This window comes from Garra rufa, chromosome 11 (genome assembly GCF_049309525.1).
Source record: "Garra rufa chromosome 11, GarRuf1.0, whole genome shotgun sequence".
Lineage (NCBI taxonomy): Eukaryota > Metazoa > Chordata > Actinopteri > Cypriniformes > Cyprinidae > Garra > Garra rufa.
In genome coordinates this window covers 39,894,483-39,915,177 of record NC_133371.1, presented here as the reverse complement: position 1 = coordinate 39,915,177, position 20,695 = coordinate 39,894,483, and the positions used below count along the sequence as shown (strand labels likewise).

The 20,695-nt window shown below is 37.4% G+C and overlaps 2 protein-coding genes and 1 non-coding gene across 14 annotated transcripts in view; 2 read left to right on the top strand and 1 right to left on the bottom strand.

Annotated features, from left to right (window-relative positions):
* Positions 1-1,184: 1,184 nt before the first annotated feature.
* prpf18 (PRP18 pre-mRNA processing factor 18 homolog (yeast)) lies at positions 1,185-10,218 on the top strand. 2 transcript variants are annotated; one of them, XM_073850456.1, is made up of 11 exons: positions 1,185-1,359; positions 1,472-1,549; positions 3,600-3,626; positions 5,548-5,652; positions 5,732-5,845; positions 5,989-6,135; positions 8,502-8,570; positions 8,854-8,994; positions 9,072-9,143; positions 9,220-9,375; positions 10,024-10,218. In XM_073850456.1, exons 1-11 carry the CDS (start codon positions 1,294-1,296, stop codon positions 10,102-10,104), a joined length of 1,056 nt encoding a protein of 351 aa, XP_073706557.1. In that variant the 5' UTR covers positions 1,185-1,293; the 3' UTR covers positions 10,105-10,218. The 2 variants fall into 2 exon arrangements, with proteins under 2 accessions (XP_073706557.1, XP_073706558.1); XM_073850457.1 differs by lacking the exon at positions 3,600-3,626 and having other exon boundaries at positions 1,186-1,359.
* Positions 10,219-13,420: 3,202 nt separating this feature from the next.
* On the top strand, positions 13,421-13,492 carry trnae-uuc (transfer RNA glutamic acid (anticodon UUC)). Its single transcript has one exon. It is a non-coding gene; the product is annotated as a tRNA-Glu (tRNA).
* Positions 13,493-16,785: 3,293 nt separating this feature from the next.
* The window catches only part of frmd4a (FERM domain containing 4A), a 290,469-nt gene continuing 286,559 nt past the window's right edge, over positions 16,786-20,695 (bottom strand). For all 11 annotated transcript variants that reach the window (XM_073850064.1, XM_073850065.1, XM_073850063.1 and 8 more), the window contains one exon: positions 16,786-19,140. In XM_073850064.1, the coding sequence (XP_073706165.1) occupies positions 19,035-19,140 (106 nt within the window). In that variant the 3' untranslated portion in view covers positions 16,786-19,034. The remainder of the gene's footprint in view (positions 19,141-20,695) is intronic.

Genomic DNA, 20,695 nt, shown 5'->3' with positions numbered 1-20,695 from the left:
AAATTAAAAGCTTTTGTAACATTATACACTATACCATTCAAAAACATCGATGAAATTATAAATTATTACTCTTTATTTAGCAAGGATGCTTTAAATTGATCAAAAGAGATGATAAAAAGACATGTATAATGTTACAAAAAATTATATTTTAGATCATGCTAAATGATAAAAGAAACCTGTTTTGTTTTTAACAAAATAATAATAATAATACATATTTGAGCAACAAATCAGAATATTAGAATGGTTTCTGAAGGATTATTTGACTGGAGCAATGATGCTAAAAAAACAGCTTAGAAATCACATCAATTAATTAAAATGTAAAATATATTCAAATAGAAAAATTATTTTAAAAAGTAAAAGTATTTTTACAATTTTACTGTTTTTGCTGTACTTTGGATCAAAATGCAGGCTTGGTGAGCAGAAGAGACTTCTTTTTTTGCCTGGTAGTGTATATAAATTAATGATATATATATATATATATATATATATATATATATATATGGCCGCTGTTGAATTAACACACATAATGGACCAAATACATGAAAACACATACAAAAATATTATCTAAAATAAATTAATTAATTTAAATAATAAACATTTCAGTTCAACTGATAGGCTATTCTTACTTTAAAAATACAATATATGTTTAATATATGTGACCCTGGAACACAAAACCAGTCAAAAGGGTACATTTTTTGAACTTTGAAACTTCCCATTAATGTATGGTTTGTTAGGATAGGACAATATTTGGCCCAGATACAACTATCTGAAATTCTGGAATCTGAGGGTGCAAAAAATCAAAATACTGAGAAAATTCCCTTTAAATTTGTCCAAATTAAGTTCTTTGCGATGCAAATTACTAATAAAAAAAATATGTTTTAATATATTTACAGTAGGAAATTTCTTCAAGATCTTTACTTAATATCCTAATTATTTTCAGCATAAAAGAAAAATCGTTTTGACCCATACAATGTATTTTTGACTATTGCTACAAATATACCCGTGCCACTTAAGACTGGTTTTGTGGTCCAGGATCACATCTTCTTTCTCTTTTTTTCCTTCTCTATTTTATTTTTTATTAAGTTTGCGATTACATACACTTATCAAACTTTTTTCAGCGACAGTCTCGCATTCGTCCACTAGCTGGCAGTAAGGACTCAGATTGAGAGAACTAGAACGGGAAACTAAACGGAAGCGTCTAAAACTGCTTCCCGTTGGATGTTTATGTAAAAAAAAGAGGCACATTTTCTCATACTCTTTTTCTTACAAGGAGTTTTTGTTATTTTTGGAGATATGGACATCCTCAAAGCTGAGATCGCGAGGAAAAGAAAACTCATAGAGGAGAAAGAGCTGATAGATGTGAGTAGCGATTGTTCTCGAATGTTTACATCAGTGTTTCAGCTGTTTTTATGCTTTTGCTGTTGTGTGCTGATATGTGAATTTGTGTAACGCGATATTCTTGTTTCTCCAGGATTCAAAGAAATACTTCAAGCGGGCTGATCTTGCGCGTAAGGAAGAGGAGGATTATTACAGGAGATGTGGATACAAGGTATAAACTTGAGCTGGGAATATAGACAAAACATCATAATACACTCATTTATTCACTTACATATTCGCTTACTTCAATTTTAGTCATGTGGTTGAACACAGCTGATCGAAAACACGTTTAAACACACTGTATTTGTAGTGGAATATGTTTAATACATTTGTTAGACCAGGAGTTTTCAGTCTTTTAGCTGCCACGGACCCCTAAATATAATTCTAAAATTTAAAGGGCAACTACAACTATTTCACTTAGTTACCCAGATGAGCGGCCATATTGGCGATACTCGGATGTAAACAACAGCATGGATTGCATGGTTAATGTACTACTGAATAAGTTGTACTTTTAATTTATTCTGTCTAAACCACGGAAAACCGTGTGGACAATGCTAAATCATATAAAGGGGACTTAGTAAGCATAAAAGGGCACAATATTTTGACAAACTAAAGTTAATACAAGATAAAGATACATACGAGCAGTATCAATTAAGATATTAGTCTAATATTTCACCTACTTGACTGGAAATGATCAGAACAAACACTGGAAATCCTGCTTTAGTTTGGCCAACCATAAACGCCTTTTGTTCCTCGGTTTTTCGCACACTTCTCCTTTGAAAATGTTTTTGCCTGTCTGACCGATTAGTACAGCCCAAAACATGACAATAATTGATCATTTTCAACAGAAATAATCAGCAAAATATGCAAGTTTTGTTTGGTTTAGTGGTATTGTTTATGCTCAGAGATTATGCGTCATGAAAAAAACACTGTATATTTTCATATGTAAAGACCTAATTGATTTGATATACATGTAAAATATTCATTTCTATTGTTAGATTGTTACATGTTTTTCTGTTACTCTGTATAGTAACATACTGTTCGGTGTATTATTTAAACACCTTTTTATTATTTATTGTGTTAATGTATTATTTTTAGTCATTCTAATCAATTTCTGTCTTAGTGTTTTTCTCTACTTTTCCACAACTCTTGCGGCCCACTTGGGGTTCCCAGACCCCAGGTTTAGATGAAATACAGGGACCAGCTATTTGTCTGTCAAATCATCCACTGTGGCCATTAAAACGCGTTCCATCCCATACTCACACACTCTCTTGCTGGAAATTTGCTCACCCTCAGACCATCAAAGATGTTAGATGAGTTTGTTTCTTCACCAGAACAGATTTGGAGAAATTTAGCATTAGATCACATTACATGCTCACCAATGGATCCTCTGCAGTGAATGGGTGCCGTCAGAATGAGAGTCCTGATAAGAGACTGATAAAAACATCAGAATAATCCACACCACTCCAGTCCATCAATGCCTTGTGAAGCAAAAAGTTCCATGTTTTATAAGAAACAAATCCATAATTAAGACATTTTTAACTCTAAACCATTGCTTCCGACTAAAATATGAGTAATCTATATTTTATTGTCTATACTTAGGACTTTATTAGATACTTCTGGCCAAAATATGAGTCCATAGTACCAGTTCTTCCAGGGGAAAAGTCTATCCCCTTCTGTTCTTTTACCTCAAAATCCACTGACATATTTGTTTAGAACTGTTTTCGCTTGTAAATGGTGCTTGATCTGTGCATATTTCTCACCTATTGGACTCGTTCACTGGAGAAAGTAATATCATAGATTATGGACTTGTATTTTGGCCGGCGATGGATTTGTTTCTCACAAACATGCAGCTTTTCGATTCACAAGATGTTAATTGATGGACTAGAGTAGTGTAGATTACTTTGAGGATTGTTGTGATGTTTTTATCAGCTGTTTGGACTCTCAATCCGACGGCACCCATTCACTGCAGAGTATCCAATGGTGAGCATCTGCTGTAATGCAAAGTTTCTCCAAATCTGTTCTAATGAAGAAACAATCCCATCTAAATCTTGGATGGCCTGAGGTTGAGCAGCAAATTTTAATTTTGGGATGAACCATTCCTTTCAAAAAGCTCTTTCTCTCAAGTTCTCTCCTCATCCTGCAGCGGTGTCTTCTGTCTTCTTTGTATCTCTTCTCACATTCTCTTTCCTGCTGTCTGTGTGTGTGTTCTGTGAGTGCAGGTTTCTAATGAGCAGCCTGTGCGACAGGTAGGGCTCAGGCAGACAGAGTGCATGCTGCCAGACGGATGTTTGAGCGGGTTTTAGCATGACTGAAGAACATTTGTGTTTAATTGCCTTTGCTCCCAGTGTTGCACAAAGCTGGAAGCAGCACTATCTGAATTTTCAGCCCAGATCACAGTAAAATCGGTGCCCTTATGTGACAGAGATGCCCACCCAGGAGCAAAGCACAAGTTGTTTGAATTCTAGATGCCTTGCCTGCTATCTCATTTGTGCAATGCTCTTTTGTTATTTGGTTTTGATCTTGCATGCATGGTGTGTTAAATTAAAACCAGTGTTAAGATAGAGCTTCAGTGTCAGAGCATGGCCAGTCAGTTAATATATGCAGTTCTTTGCTGTTCACCCATTGCATCTTGGGAGAATTGTGTGTGCTTATATTTTTATATGATTGGATGAAGATTTAATCACTTTTTTTAAAAATGCGTATTTGCATGATTATATGGAGAAGTACAGTTGACGTCAAAAGTTTACATCCACCTTTCAGAATCTGGAAAATGTTAATTATTTTACCAAAATAAGAGGGATCATACAAAATGCATGTTATTGTTTATTTAGTACTGACCTAAATAAGATATTTCACATAAAAGATGTTTACATATGTGACCCTGGACCACAAAACCAGTCTTAAGTCGCTGGGGTATATTTGTAGCAATAGCCAAAAATACATTGTATGGGTCAAAATTATTGATTTTTCTTTTATGCCAAAAATCATTAGGAAATTAAGTAAAGATCATGTTCCATGAAGATTTTTTGTAAAATTCCTACTGTAAACCTACCAAAATGTAATTTTTGATTAGTAATGTGCATTGCTAAGAACTTAATTTGGACAACTTTAAAGGTGTTTTTCTCAGTATTTAGATTTTTTGCACCCTTAGATTTCAGATTTTCAAATAGATGTATCTCGGCCAAATATTATCCTATCCTAACAAACCATACATCAATAGAAAGCTTATTTATTGTGCTTTCATATGATGTATATATATCAGTTTTGTAAAATTTAACCTTATGACTGGTTTTGTGGTCCAGGGTCACATATAGTCAAAAAGAGAAAATAATAGCTGAAATGATCAAATTCACCCTGTTCAAAAGTTTACACCCCCTTGATTCTTAATAATTTTGTTACCTGAATGATCCACGGCTGTGTTTTTTTTTTTTTTTTTTTTTTTTTTTAGTGATAGTTGTTAATGAGTCCCTTGTTTGTCCTAAACCGTTAAACTGCCTGCTGTTCTTCAGAAAAATCCTTCAGGTCCCACAAATTCTTTGGTTTTTCAGCATTTTTGTGTATTTGAACCCTTTGAACAGAATGGAGATGTGTACGTGAAAAGATGAATCCCAAATAATGCATTGTCATTGTTGGAAAGGGTTCAAATACACATAAATGCTGAAAAACCAAAGAATTTCTGGGACCTGAAGGATGAACTGTTTAGGACAAACAAGGAATTCATGAACAACTGTCACTAAACAAAAAAAACAGCTGTGGATCATTCAGGTAACAATACAGTATTGAGAATCAAGGGGATGTAAACTTTTGAACGAGGTCGTTTTTATAAATTAAACTATTGTTTTCTCTTGTGGACTAAACATCTTTTATGTGAAGTATCTTATTCAGGTCAGTACTAAATAATCAATAACATGCATTTTCTACGATCCCTCTTATTTTGGTAAAATAACATTTTCCAGATTTTAAAAGGGGGGTGTAAACTTTTGACCTCAACTGTGTTTGTTTTTGGTATTTTATTCTGAAAAATCTTGTCAGTATTGGTACTTTGTGTTATGTATGAGTTTGATTATTTTTTTTGCAAACAGCCCTTCTTAATCTTACAACTGTATGATTTGCAGTCGTATCAGAATAATGTAACAGTCATTAAAATATATGATTTTTTTTTTCAAGCTGGACAAGACAGAGGAGGAGGCACCTCCATCTACATCATCCAACCCTGTGTTAGAATTGGAGCTCACAGAGGAGAAGCTGCCAATGACACTCTCTCGACAGGAGGTGGGTTAGCCAATCAGAGCTCACCTGCTATGGTTGTTTTTGCTCTTGGATGAATAATGAATCTTGTGGCTGTGTGTAGGTGATCAGACGTCTGAGGGAACGTGGCGTACCCATCCGTCTGTTTGGCGAATCCGATTATGATGCTTTCCAGAGACTCCGGAAGATTGAAATTCTAGCACCAGAAGTAAACAAGGTAAGACCCACAACTCATATCATATAGTGTATGATTATCTATCGGGAAAGAAGATTGAATTTCCCTGCAAGATAAGTTCTTTCAAAATGGACTCGTGCTAAATTTTACACACTTTTTAAGACTTACCTTGTCTGTGTGTGTAGGGTTTGAGGAATGACCTGAAGGCTGCCATGGATAAGATCGATCAGCAGTATCTGAATGAGATTGTCGGTGGAACAGAGGGCAATGAAGTGGACACACAACACGACCTCAAAGTGCATGAAGAAAATACCACCATTGAGGAGCTAGAGGTAAACATACACACAGAGAAAACCCACACCTTAAAGGAATAGTTCACCCAAAAATGAAAATTCTGTCATTAATAAGTCATCCTCATATCTTTCCAAACACCTTCAGAACACAAACTAAAACATTTTTGATGAAATCCGAGTGCTTTCTGACCCTGCAAAGACAGTAACTCAACAAATAGTATTCTTGTAGCTTCATAACATTACGGTTGAACCACTGATGTCACATGGACTATTTTATCTAACTCCTTACTACGTTTCTGGGTCTTGAACGTTTCAGTTGCGTTGCTTTCTATGCAGGGTCAGAAAGCTCTTGAATTTCATCGAAAATATCTTAATTTGTTTTCTGAAGAAGAATGAAGGTCTTTCAAGTTTGGAATGACATGAGGGTAATTAATGACAGAATATTAATTTTTCAGTGAAATTTTAGTATCCCTTTAACTTAAACTAATTTATATCCTCATTTTTAATGTAAGAGCAGGTGCAACCATTTGTAAATGCACAAGGCTTCCAGTTATTTTAGACGTAGAAAAATCGGTCCTTTATGCTGCTTGACGTTGGACACTGATATTTAGGTGCGTAGCAATAAAACCCTATTGAAATTGTTAGAATGGCCAAGGATCAGCAATTTCCACGTAAAACTGATTGTACAGACCAAACCGTAAGCTGTAGAGACTTGAAACTTTGATGGATGGTAGTGCTCAAGACTGTCTACAAAGTCACCAAAGGCGCTACAGCGATAAAGAGTACAAAACTGCTTATAACTCCTAAATGTCGTTGAAATTTTTGGCTCATGCCGGACAAAACGCACACCTCGGATTCGTCCATCAAATTTTTGGGTGTGTAGCATATTTTTGCAAAAACTTGCTTTTACAAACTAGTCCTAGGTTTTTTCGCCCGATCGGAACCAAAGCAGTGCAGGAAGATTGTCTGGAAAATGTGAATATCAATAATTGTCAAAAAAGCTTTTGACTTTTCGTCACAAAGGGACACCAAATCATTTAAAAGCGACAGAGGGGCTTTTACTAAAATGGCTATAACTTGTATATTACACGGCTTCATATCATACAATAGATCTCTTTGCCTTAGAACAACTGCTGTCAATCAAACTGTTTGTTAAATGATTGAGAAGATGTAAATACCTACTTTTGCGAACTAGTCCTAGGTTTTTCACTGGAGTACAATTCTCTGGACTCTCTAGGCCAGTAATTATTAATGAATTATCCCCCCAAAAATTGAAATGTACCCTTTGGGAAGCTATAACAGGGTCATTTAGAAAAGGAGCCTGTCCAAATATACCCGAAATCCTATAAAGCCTAAATGAAAACTCAAAACCTCACGAAACCTGGATGCAAACAGCATGAACATAAACAAGCATGCAAAGTTTTAAGAAGATTGGACCACAGCTGGCGCTATAACAGTCATAATCGTCAAAAAACATCATATTTCTATGGTAAATTACCTGGATTTGCCAAAATGCTTTTTAATTATTTATTTAGGTAATTACAGGCTTGCTAAATAATATGTAATGTCTTTTTTATGTGTTTAAACGCCTTAATTGCTGCTTGCAGCTATATTTATCATTATTTTAATTACTTGTAATTAAAAACACTGGTTTGTAGCACAAATATTTTTACAATTTACTGCACTTTATTTTTCTAGTCTTTTACATTCAGTGGCTTAATGAATCAGAAGTCTTGCAGATTTACAGAAAACATCAATTCCAGAATCTGTACTAATGTGCCTGATGAGAAGTATGTCTATCATTGTCCCACTAGGTGGCACTATAGTCTTAAGTCTGAAATCTAATGTTCTTCATAACTGGAATAACTAGACAGGGTTTCCCTAACTGGGGTTTGTGCATTGACAAAAAAGTTTGGTAAGTCCTGAATTAGACTATCTATAATGGTATAATAACAGTCTGTCACAACAGTTTGGAATGAATACTAATGTTGCTTTGATTTAAGTACTTGTGTAATATTTGACTCTGGACTAGAAAAACTTTCCACTGATGTATGGTTTGTTAGAATATTTGGCCCAGATACAATTATTTGAAAATCTGCAATCTGAGAGTGCAAAAAAATCTAAATATTGAGAAAAGTTCTTAGCAATGCATATTACTAATCCAAAATTAAGTTTTGATATATTTATGGTAGGAACTGTACAAAATATCTTCATGGAACATGATCTTTATTTAATATCCTAATGATTTTTGGCATAAAAGAAAAATTGACCGATATTTTTGGCTTTTGCTACAAAATATACCCGTGCTACTTAAGACTGGTTTTGTGGTCCAGGGTCACATGTAACAAAAGACATGTAATGCTCTATAACTGCTACGTTAATGTCTAACAACTTGTATTGAACAGGCTCTGGGAGCGTCTCTAGGCACTGGTAATGATAATAGAGACATGGACGTCATAAATAAAGTTTTAAGGGTATGTTTGTATTTTTATTTTTTGTTTAATTTAGCTATGATTTTGATCATAGTCAGTCAAAATGTTAGTATTTTACAATCCATTTTGGAGCATTTAATTTATTAATGATTTAATCTTCATCTGATGCATAATTAAAAAATACAGTCTTTTTATTTTGTCTGTGTGCATGTGTTTTTTTTTTTGTATGTTTACTTTTAAATGTCTGTTAACATTTATGTAAAGACATGTCTTTTTAAGGCACTATATAAAATAATAATTCAAATTATTATTTTAATAACTATAGTTCTTGCTGGGCGTGTGGGCTAAAGATCTGAACAGCCGAGAGGACCATGTGAAGCGTAGTGTCCAGGGCAAACTTGCCAGTGCTACCCAAAAACAGACCGAATCATATTTGGAACCTCTTTTCAGAAAACTGCGCAAGAAGGTATGCTGTTCTACAAGCTTTTTTATACAGTATTATTAGATACAGACTCGCAGACTCATTGTGTTTTCTATATATAGAATTTGCCGGCAGACATTAAGGAGTCCATCACGGACATCATAAAGTTCATGCTGGAGAGAGAATATGTTAAGGTATGTTTTCTTAATTGCAGTACTTTGAATAGGTATATTTGTGAGGAAACTCAATTGACACTTTGTGCACTTGCAGGCAAATGATGCCTATCTGCAGATGGCTATAGGAAACGCTCCATGGCCCATCGGTGTGACCATGGTGGGTATCCACGCTCGTACTGGGCGTGAGAAGATCTTCTCCAAACACGTGGCCCATGTGCTCAACGACGAGACCCAGAGGAAATACATTCAGGTCTGAAATGACAGTATTAGAGTTTTCACTTATATCACAGTTTGGTCAGTTAGCCGGATACGCAACCATATTGGCAGTACTTGGATGTAAACAACAACATTGCATGATCAGTCTACTACTGAATACATTGTTCTGCTAATTTATGCTCTTTAAACCATGGGAATAAAATGTGTGGAAGCTGCTAAATCATATAGAGAAGGACTTTGTAAGCAGGAAAGGGCACAATATTTTGACAAACTGAATTTAATAGGTGGTAAAGACACATATGAGCATTATTAATTAAGATATTAGCCTAATATTTGACCACCTGATTGAAAATAAGAACAAACTCAAGATTCTCTGTCAAGATTCCTGCTCTGGAAATCCTGGTTCAGTTTGACCAACCACAAACGCCCTTTGTTCCTCATACGTTTTTTCCACTCTTTTCCTTGATTTGAACTTTTGGCAGTCTATAGTACTCCAAATGTTTTTCCCAATAAGTACAGCAGAAAAATGTGACAATAATTGGTCATTCTCACCAGAAAAGTTTTGTTTGCTTCAGTGGCATTGTTTACATTCAGTGCTGGCAACATGGCCGATTGGATAGAAGTATGTTCTAGAGCGTTGTGGTGTTTATCAGATCAGTGATTGTCTTTTTTGTATTTTCAGGGGCTGAAAAGATTAATGACAATCTGTCAGAAACATTTCCCGACGGATCCCTCAAAGTGTGTGGAGTACAACGCTCTGTGATGTACAAATCACGGCATTCAAAGTCATGTCATATTGTTCGACGTTTGGCTGTCACTCAGCATCTCATGTTGTAAATAACTTATTGACTGTAAATATACATCAATCTTGAGAACATGTAGAGCTCTACAGTGTTTTTTTTTTTTTTAATAAATGCTGTTACTGGACTACAGAATTGATCATTTCATTACATTCACCAATGTGTCATAATTACTAAGTTGAACACCAAAGTGTAAATTCATGAACGAACTAAGAAATGTAGGTTCCTTTAAAGACAGGAAATTTTCCTTTTAAGGATGAATTTCAAGAAAGCTTACAATTTGAGTCACTATCAAAACAAGAACATCTCATGACTTTATCTGTCCTCCTGAGATGAGTTAAAGGAAGTCCTGAGTCATAGGAAGAGTGACTGACTTCCTCTCACTGGGACCAAATCAGATTGAGACAAATAACTTTGACGCTTTGATTTCCTGCTGGCTGATTTCAGATCTGAGAATCTGATTTATTTCAGTGATTCAGTTGATAGACAATTTTCTCAAAGTGAGGAAACAGCAAGGGGTTTGCAGGATGATGAAAAGTAAATACAGTTGAGGTCAAAAGTTTACATACACCTTGAAGAATCTGCAAAATGTTAATTATTTTAGCAAAATAAGAGGGATCATAGAAAATGCATGTTGTTTTCAAGTACTGACCTGAATAAAATAAGACATTTACATATAGTCCACAAGAGAAAATAAAAGTTAAATTTATAAAAATGACCCTGTTTGAAAGTTTACATAAACTTTATTCTTAATACTGTTACCTGAATGATTCAGAGACGTTTTTTTTTCTTCTTCTTCTTCAGTGAAAGCTGTTCATGAGTTCCTTGTTAGTCCTGAAAAGTTACACTGCCTGCTGTTCTTTAGAAAAATACTTTAGGTCCCACAAATTCGTTGGTTTTTCAGCATTTTTGTGTATTTGAACCCTTTCCAACAATGACTGTATGATTTGGAGATCCATCTTTTCACACTGAGGACAACTGAGGGACTCATATGCAACTATTACAGAAGGTTCAAATGCTCACTGATGCTTCAGAAGAAAAAAAAAAAACGATGCAAAATTTAGCCTGGTGTGAAAATCAGGGTAAATTTAACTTATTTTGTCTTCTGGGAAACATGTAAGTATCTTCTGCAGCTTCTTAAGGGGAAAACTAAATAAAAAAAAAATATTTACGTAAAATAAGAAAAATGTACACAGCTTCATTCTGTTCAAAAGTTTATACCCCTGGCTCTTAATGCATCGTGTTTCCTTTGGAAGCATCAATGAGCTTTTGAACTTTCTGTAATATTTGCATAGGAGTCCCTCAGTTGTCCTCAGTGTCATGACTTCGTCATGATTCGTGGTCTGGGAACCACATGTTCATTTTCTCGTATTTGAGGCGTGGTTTACGAATGCCCAGAGCCGTTTATTGGGCGCTACGAATGTCTATCAAATGCGCCTGTGCGTAGCTCATAGCCAATCGTTTCAATCATACCGGATGACGTATGCAGAGCGATGGTTTAACGCCAAAAGTTGCTCTTTTTTTCAAAATAAACTTGCGTTCTAAACTACTTATAGAACACTATCTAAGGGGCCGTTCACATGTCGCGTCTTTTGCGAGCTAAAGTTCGTTATTTGAAATGTAGACGGGCGGTATGCGCGCGCATAATGGAAGCGACGCGCTCGCGTTTTCCATGCGCAAGCTACAGAGCGGTTTGGAAAGGAGAAAGCGACGCGCCTAGCATTTTCCACGCGTTTTTTGGCGCGACATGTGAACGGCCGCATCGAATGATAACTTGCTGCCATGCTGGATCCATAGTTATAAACAAACTGCATCGGCGAGTCGCATAGAAGGCGTCATCGTCTTGCTGCTCCCTCCCCGTTCTGTGATTGGTTCCCTATCTGAGGTGAAAATTTGGTCCATGGTTTCCATGCTGCCTTCCAGCGTGAATAAAATCGCGCTGCGCGGAAGGCAGCATGGGGACACCCAGGCTAAGTATATATATTCATAACCTCAGGTTATGACCCTAATATTGGCAGAGCTAGAGCAGATCTCTCTCAGGGCTGTGGAGAAACCCCAGACTCCAGCTCCCATCACCCCTTGCTGCAGTTTCCACGGTGATGAAAGAGTTGCGCTCATAAACACACCAATCCCAAACTCCCAGGACACACACGATATACGTCCCTTCCTTCACACAGCATTCCAACACGCTCGCCGTTCTCACGGCTTGTGGGAGAGACGCACACATACACACACTTTCATCACATGAGAGAATAACGGCTTCCAGCTGCTGTGGAAAGCTGTAACAGAATAGCTGCTCTGCTCCAGACCCTGCAGGGTTCATACAGAAACATTATTCTGGAAGAATGGGCTTTCATAGCATGGGATAACGAGTGTGTGGATATTTATGCGTCACATGAATTATTAGCGACTACATATGCGGGAAAGTAAAGGCGTAGCGCTGTAAAGTAGAAGCCGTCGATATATTTGGTTGCTAGTCTGTTTAACAGTACAACAGAGAAGTTAATATTGTTTAACTTACATTTTAGACGCAATATTTGCTAACGAAAATCGGTCCCAACGGCGTTTCACAGCCTAGCCCTAGATCAACGGTTGTATGTCTCCAAGCATCACACAACCTGAATGAATCAGTGATTCAGTATTTCGAACGAATCGGTTCAGTGGATGATTCAGTCGACGTTCTCTGAAACAGTTGATTGGATGATTAAATTTGTGCTTCCAAAACAGTTTTTTGCCTCATATGGATGTATCCACCTTCTTCAAGAAGTAAACCTATGAGCGAGTCTTCCGGCTGGTTAGCCACTATAGGGAAATAATAAGAAGAAATATAGCTGTAAACAGCGATTACTGGGGTTCAAGTGCTTTAACGCATTTAAGCACATATGAAAAAAAGACAAAGCAAACATTTTTTTGCAAATAAAGGTAATTTACCATAGAAATATGTTTTGTAATGTTTATGATTATTATAGCGCCAGCTGTGGTCCAATCTCCTTAAAACTTTGCCTGCTTATTAAAGGAGTAGTTCACTTTCAGAACAAAAATTTACAGATAATGTACTCACCCCCTTGTCATCCAAGATGTTCATGTCTTTCTTTCTTCAGTCGTAAGGAAATTATGTTTTTTGAGGAAACTGAAGACTGAAGGAGACTGAAGTGAGACCCTTGAGCAAGGCACCCAACCCCTGGGCGCCGCAATATGGCAGCCCACTGCTCCAGGTGTGCGCACTTGGATGGGTATAATGCAGAGTACAAATTCCCTTCCCCTTTTTTTTTGACCAGTTCCCATATGGTCTAGCGGTCAGGATTCCTGGTTTTCACCCAGGCGGCCCGGGTTCGACTCCCGGTATGGGAAGGCGGGCTCCTCTTTGCTTCCCTCTTCGAACGGGCCGCACGTCTTCCTGCGTCGGAAGCTGTTTAGGGGCAGCTGTGGCCTAATGGTTAGAGAGTCGGACTTGTAACCCAAAGGTTGCAGGTTCGAGTCTCAGGTCCGGCAGGGATTGTAGGTGGGGAGAGTGAAGCACCGGCGCTCTCTCCACCCTCAATACCACGACTGAGGTGAGTCCCTTGAGCAAGGCACCGAACCCCCAACTGCTCCCCGGGCGCCGCAGCAATGGCTGCCCACTGCTCCGGGTGTGTTCACGGTGTGTGTGCGCACTTGGATGCGTTAAATGCAGAGCACAAATTCCTAGTATTCCCACCATACTTGGCCTCATGTCACCTCCTTTCCTTTCCTTTATTTATATAGATTATTGGTAGTTACTTGTTTAATTTCTGAACGAATCCATGTTTAGATTTGAATGGATGATTCACTGACTCAGTCAGGCACTCAACCCAGCATCGTAATGATGCTCCTTGCAGAAAAATTATTGAAAAACCCTAGTAATTTATGAATTTAAATCTGATTTACATCAAAGAGACGTTTTATGTTTTGTTAGTTTGGACAAGGTTTGGGTTCCCTGGACTATGTGTCTTACTCAGGGGCACAACGTCAGTGATTCATGAATCATTTCTTGTGGAGAACAAACCACCTACCTTCTGGTTTCAAGCCCAGATCTTTCAATACTACATCCCACCACTCCTAGAACTGATAGGAGTGGGGTTTTTCTACCGCCTCTAGTGTTTATTTTGGCTTGTAGTCAGTTGTGAGTCTGCCAAATTTGAACAATTCTCCAAAATAACTCTAAATGCCTTGACCCTCCATTCCAAGGGTCACGGCGATGCCCTATATAGTCAAGCTTTCATGTTCACTGAACATAACATTCCTCAGCGTTCCTCAAGCCAGCAGGGGGAATGTCATGGATTCAGAGTTGAAAATATTTCATTCAACAAAGCGTCCACTGAGCTTCGCAGGAAATGGAAGATCTCTATAAACACAGCGTCTCTTGTTCACATTCCAGCTGCAGTAGGTACAATAGACTCAAGCTGCCCCAAAACACATTTCTCGAGCTTGACCGCCAGCACAATAACAGCGGCCACATCTCCACTGTTTGGTTTTCCAGTGTTGTGTTCCTGTTGCCGGGGGAGACCCCAAGCCATTGTCCGAGGCACAAACATCCTCATACACTTCCTGTGGGGCAACTGCACATAATCTGTGAGTCATATCATTATCAACACAGAATTCAAGAAGGGGGTTGATCAGAACCTTCAAGTCCTGTCTAACACAGGAAGTGATCAGAGACTGCAATCAGAGTTAAAGTAAGAGTCATGGTTTACTCACCGCCATGACGTTCCAAACATTATTCCCTTTCTTCCGTGGAACATCAATGGGAAAATATATTTGGAAAATGAAACAATGGAAGTTTAAAAGTGCCAAAAAAGGGCAAAGTAGCACCATGAGAATAGGCCATGCCATTTTTGTTATTGTCTCTGTTTCCATGAGCTTCTTCAGTAAGAGTCTGACAGTAGGTGTGGAACCAATGAGTCAATGTTCAACAGCTGCAGCAGACTCGCATATATGAACAAACACAAATACACACACATCCACTGGGAAATTACAGGGTAAAATGCTTGAAGCTTAAGTCATCAGCAGGTGCTATAAAGCTGGATGGTGTGATTTTGAGCACATTGTGATGGATGAATCACATGCATTTCTGGTCAACCATGACTTCTTTGAATATAATATTTGAAAAAATAATAAAATCTAAAAACGTTTATTTCTAATTAGGGGTTCAAGTGCATAGCGCTAAAACCCAATTGTAATTGTTAGTGGCCAAGGATCAGTTATCTCCAGGTAAAACTAACCGGGCAGACAAAACCGTAAGTCGTATAGACTTGAAAGTTAGAGAGATGGTAATACTCACACCATCAACAATGTCACCAAGGCTTGCCCTAATTGGCCTAACGGGGGCGCTACAGCAATCAAAAGTACGAAATCGCTCATAACTCCTAAACTGTTCGCTGCAGACTCAAGTATCTGATGTTGCTGGATTCGTCCATCACCAATTGTGAAATTTATGGGTATTTTGCATTTTTAAAAAAGCTACTTTTGCAAACTAGTCCTAAGTTTTTTCGCCCGATCAGAACCAAACCAGTGGAGAAATATTTTTTGGGGAGTGAATATCAATAATTAACCAAAACATTCGAAAGGGGCAGGGCTGCCATCACTAAAATGTCTATAACTTTTTGTACAGAATGGGATTTTGCCAAACTCACAGCAAATATGTAAGAGCTGAATGTGGGGTTACATGAAAAAAGTCAGCTTGGCCACTTGGTGGCGCTATAAGAGGAGAAAAAAATAAAAACGTATACGATAGACCTCCTTATTCCGAACAACTTTGCCTCTGGAACCACTGCTGTCAATCAAATTGTTTGTTAAATGATCAACAAAATGTAAAAAACTTACTTTTGCAAAGTAGTCCTAGTTTTTTTGCTCAATCTGAAAAAAAAAAAAAAAAACACTGCAGTACAATCAGACTCTCTAGGTCAATAATTATCAAAACAATTTTGAAATGTACCCTTTGGGAAACTATAGTGAAGTCGTTTAAAAAAGGAGCCAGTCCAAATATACACAGAAGTCTATAAAGCCTAAACAAACACTCAAAACTTCACGAAACCTGGTGAGCACATGTGACAGGTGATTCTAAACAAGAATGCAAAGAGATTAGACCATAGCTAGTGCTATAACAGTCATAAACATAAAAAACCCTGCCATATTTCTATGGCAAAAGGGTCAAAAACCCTTTTTTAAATCACTGATTTAGGTGGTTACAGGTTGATATATATATATATATATATATATAAAACAGAACATCCAATAAGTGTGACCTTGAATGCAGGATCAAAGCAAAACAATTTTCTTTCTCTTTCCCCCATTAAAATGATTCATGTTTTTCACGACACGACAGTGACATACATTTGCATATTTCTAAGCAGCATTCACATTTGGCAAATCAAATTTCAGTTTCATGTACTTGGTATTTCAATCAGCGGCTGTGATTGTCAGCTTCACCTGCGGCTGATCTCATTACACATGCAGGGACACAATCCACAAAGGTGACATGCGGAAGAATTTGAATTACGCCTGGAGGAAGCAGATCATCACCTTCATCCACCTGGAGCGCCACGTTGCATTCTGAATAACGATAAATACACATTAAGCATGCATATTCATCAGAATAACAGCAATAAAGAGATTTCACGCTTGGGTTTAGAGAACATTCAGCAATAATTTATTTCAGAATCTCAAGAACCACCACATTTCTCTTCTGAAAAATTCAGTATCGGTTGCCAACAACACGGTTTTTGAAAAATGTTACTATACAAATTCTTAATAGAAAAAAGAATAAATTAACTGTGGAATTTGGTTATATTTAACCCGCCCAACAATTCCACTTGATTTTTTTTTTCTACAACACCATTTTATTGTGTCCGGTTATGTCTGAAAATGAACTCATGAAACATGCTCTATTGTCAAGATGAAGTGAGTAGACAGTTTAGTAACTAACGTCCTTCATTTTGCACAACTGGTATTAAAACTATTGACAACAGTTAGGAAACGTCTACAGCTAGGAAACCACAGCAAGGTCTTCCTGTAGCACCTGAACGTGTTGTTTGCTATTTCCCAGCGAAAATAAACGAATACTGATTTATAAAAATCATTTAACTAATGGTTTTACATTTCTTTTAAAAGAACCCAGTTTCCACAGTCCTGCCTATAAATGTTGCTAAATGTGTTAGTTGTTTTTTTCTTTTTTAATATAAAAAGATGTTATAGAGTACAGGTAGACGAGAGGAGTGACCTCACATTGGCCTAAGAGGGTTGAGGTCTGAACGACCTCTAAATGAAGGGCTGTTTTTACACCGGGTTTTAGTTTTAACATCAAGATGCATAACACAGTGTGCTGAGCATGCACAGAAGTAATGAACAATCAATTTTAGGGCAGATAAAAACGTCTGGTTTACTCATAGGCCCTTCATGAAACATAAATCGGATGACTTTTAGATTTAATGTTTGGTGATTTGGACCCTTTTGAATATTTCTGAAGAGTTGTAACGGCAAAGGGTGTGCTTTCAGCTACCTGTTTGTATTTTGCGGTGTGTAACTAATGCGTTATCTTTAGCATTATGGCTTGATGTTTCCTCGGCGAGGGGCACACGTGGTTTCGGATCTTGTTAACTGCATGAAGAAAGCATGAAACACCCTGTATTGTCTAAGCTTACCGGCTGCTTTCAAAAGTAAGCACCTGCGTCACATTCTGGAATGCTGTTCTCCTGAATGCCTTTAACAGCTCAGGGAAGAGGTAACGTCATATTCGTTAAAATATTGTGTCGGTGTGCCACGTTGCGTTGTGCTCATCTGACGGTTTTATAAATACGAACGTAATGTCATAGTGGTGTTAAAATCCTGAATTAAAAACAGATACATAAAAACAGGAAACCGATAAGGCCAGGAGTGTTTGGAGAAGGTTTTTTCTGTGTGTCTCGTTACTTCACTGATGTCACAACAATATACGCGGGGATTTGTGACTGTTCATGCAGTGTGGGCTTACAGCAGGGCTTTGTGGGAGCACCATGGTGGCGAGTTGCCGGTCGCGGCCTGAGTTGCGGTACTTCACAGATCGGTCGCTCAAAGCCGAGGGTCATGGGTTAGCGTTTTTAGATTTGTTGTACAGCTATGGCTTCTAAGTTAGCTAATGCTTTGCAAAAATGGTTGAACTTCCAGGACCAGAATCAATGGCAAATCAACATTACACACAAATGTTTTGAATTTCCTCGACTTGTGACATCATCATCTTGAGCGATGATATCAGGGCTCATCTTCCCATCCAGTACGACCGAAGAAAGGCTTCTGCCCTTTTTTTTAAGCTCTATTGTTATTCACAACATATCAAAGTTCACAGAAAGTGGGAGGGGCTTATGATGTACTCCGGTCCAATGAGAAGGGGCGCTGTAGGATGATCACATGACAGAACTGAGAACATAAAGATCTACAAAGATGGTTGACGCCAAAGCAATCCATCGGAATGTTTTTTTTGTGCATGAGAGAGAACGACGCCGGCTCTCTGGCATCAGTGCAGAGGGACACACACGACAGCAGGGGACGAATGTCATGTGTGCATGAGTGGGGTTCACTTATAGTACAACGCGCATAAGACGTCTCTCTTATGCACATTCAGGAGGGTTTGTGCATACGGAGGAACCGGCTGCCGGGTCAGAGTTCAAAATTCATAGTGGGAGGGTCAGACAAGGTCGAGCTCAGTTCATTCAGACTCTTGTATTCCCTTAGTTCCTAAGCACTGTACCGCCGGATATACAGAGAGACAGAGAGGAAGGAGAGGTTGAGGAGGTACTGGCTCCAGCCATAGGTGTTTTTTCAGGATGAGTTGAGGTCCAGACCGTGGTCAGGCCTGCCTTCTGAACACTCTTTTAAAGAGGGAGGGATGAGGGATGACGGTTTAGACGAGCGTTCCCGGCTTTGCCTTCTCGTGCCCGTACCACTGTACGTCCACTATCTCAGAGCACAGGGGACTGCTCAGGAAACAACTATCGGCGAATGGCGATCTGCAGATGAGATGTAGAGGAAATCGTCACACATGTTGACACTTTGTAGGTGTATTTAACAGGCTTTATTATTTAGCATATGGAATTGAATGTTATCTGAATAGAAAGATTCATTTGAACATGCTTTAAGCTATCCTAATACATTCGGGCCAACAGCGGGAATACTTGCTTTGTTTTTTTGCACATGGAACCAATGAAGAAAAATAGAATTCCCAAATGAGAGGAAAAGACTTGTTAGTACAAGTCAAATAAAATTGGGGGGAAAAAAAGGATGACTTACATTTTATTTGTTAAACATTAAATTTACTGTATTAAACAGATCTTAAATATTACATTTAATAAATAAAATGCCTTCTTAACATATAACATATTCAACATATTAATTTCTTAAATATATATATATATATATATATATATATATATATATATATATATATATATATATTAGTGCTGGGCCGTTATCGGCGTTAACGTGCTGCGTTAACGCGAAACTCTTATCGTGCGATAAAAAAAATATCGCCGTTAATCTATTCTCATATTTGGGTTGGGAGCTGGGTCTAAACTACGCAAGCTATGATGACTTTCACCTTGATAGTTTAACGCGGATGTATACCGAATATGGTCACGCGTTTAAGTCTCCTCCACCAAAACACAGACAGGATCGCGTCGTCCTCCATTCATGAAAACAGAATCTACTATAGCGAAATGCCACGTAAATTCGTCGTTTTTTGGATTCATAAATCAAATGTTGGTCAGTCACTTAATTCAAATCGCGATATGGACTAGTGTATGTGAAAACTGAAATGCAAAAAGACCGTTTTAATATGAATCTGAAATGTTCCGTTTGCCTAGCTGTATGTATGCATGGCGGAGACGAGCTTTTACTACACGCATACTGAAACACATGTGTTATGTGTTATTAAAAAAAAGCCAAAAATTAAATAATTTTTGGCTTTTTTTTAATCTCACATGAACAGATAAACTTAATCTCCCAAACTGCTGTGAGTGTCACTTTTACCGTTTCATTTGAGAAAACTAGCATCATATCATACTGTATGACACAGAAACGTCACGGCAACCTGTCAAAATAAAAGTACGGTGTAACACGTAATGGGCTGGGTAGGTGTTGACGTTAAAAAAAACACAATCTAATAGGTAGAAAAAATAATTTCATTGTTAGTTAGTTAGTAAACACAAGTACATCTAATTGAACATAATTTATTTTCATCAACAAATTATCATAGAACAGCTTTATGAGCTTTATGATCCATTCTCAAAGACTTACTTTTAGTCATTATTTGGGTAGCACACATATTCTGAATGCCTTCAGCAGAATTCAAATTAGCCATTTTAATCTAGATTAATCTAGATTAATTCCAAGATTTAATCTAGATTAATCTAGATTAAAAAAATTAATCTATGCCCACCCCTAATATATATATATATATATATATATATATAAAGAAAAAAATAGAAAGAATATACATAAAATGTACATAAGAAAAATATATATTTTTAAAAACGTATAATTTGCTTTTTAAGCCTGCATTTATTT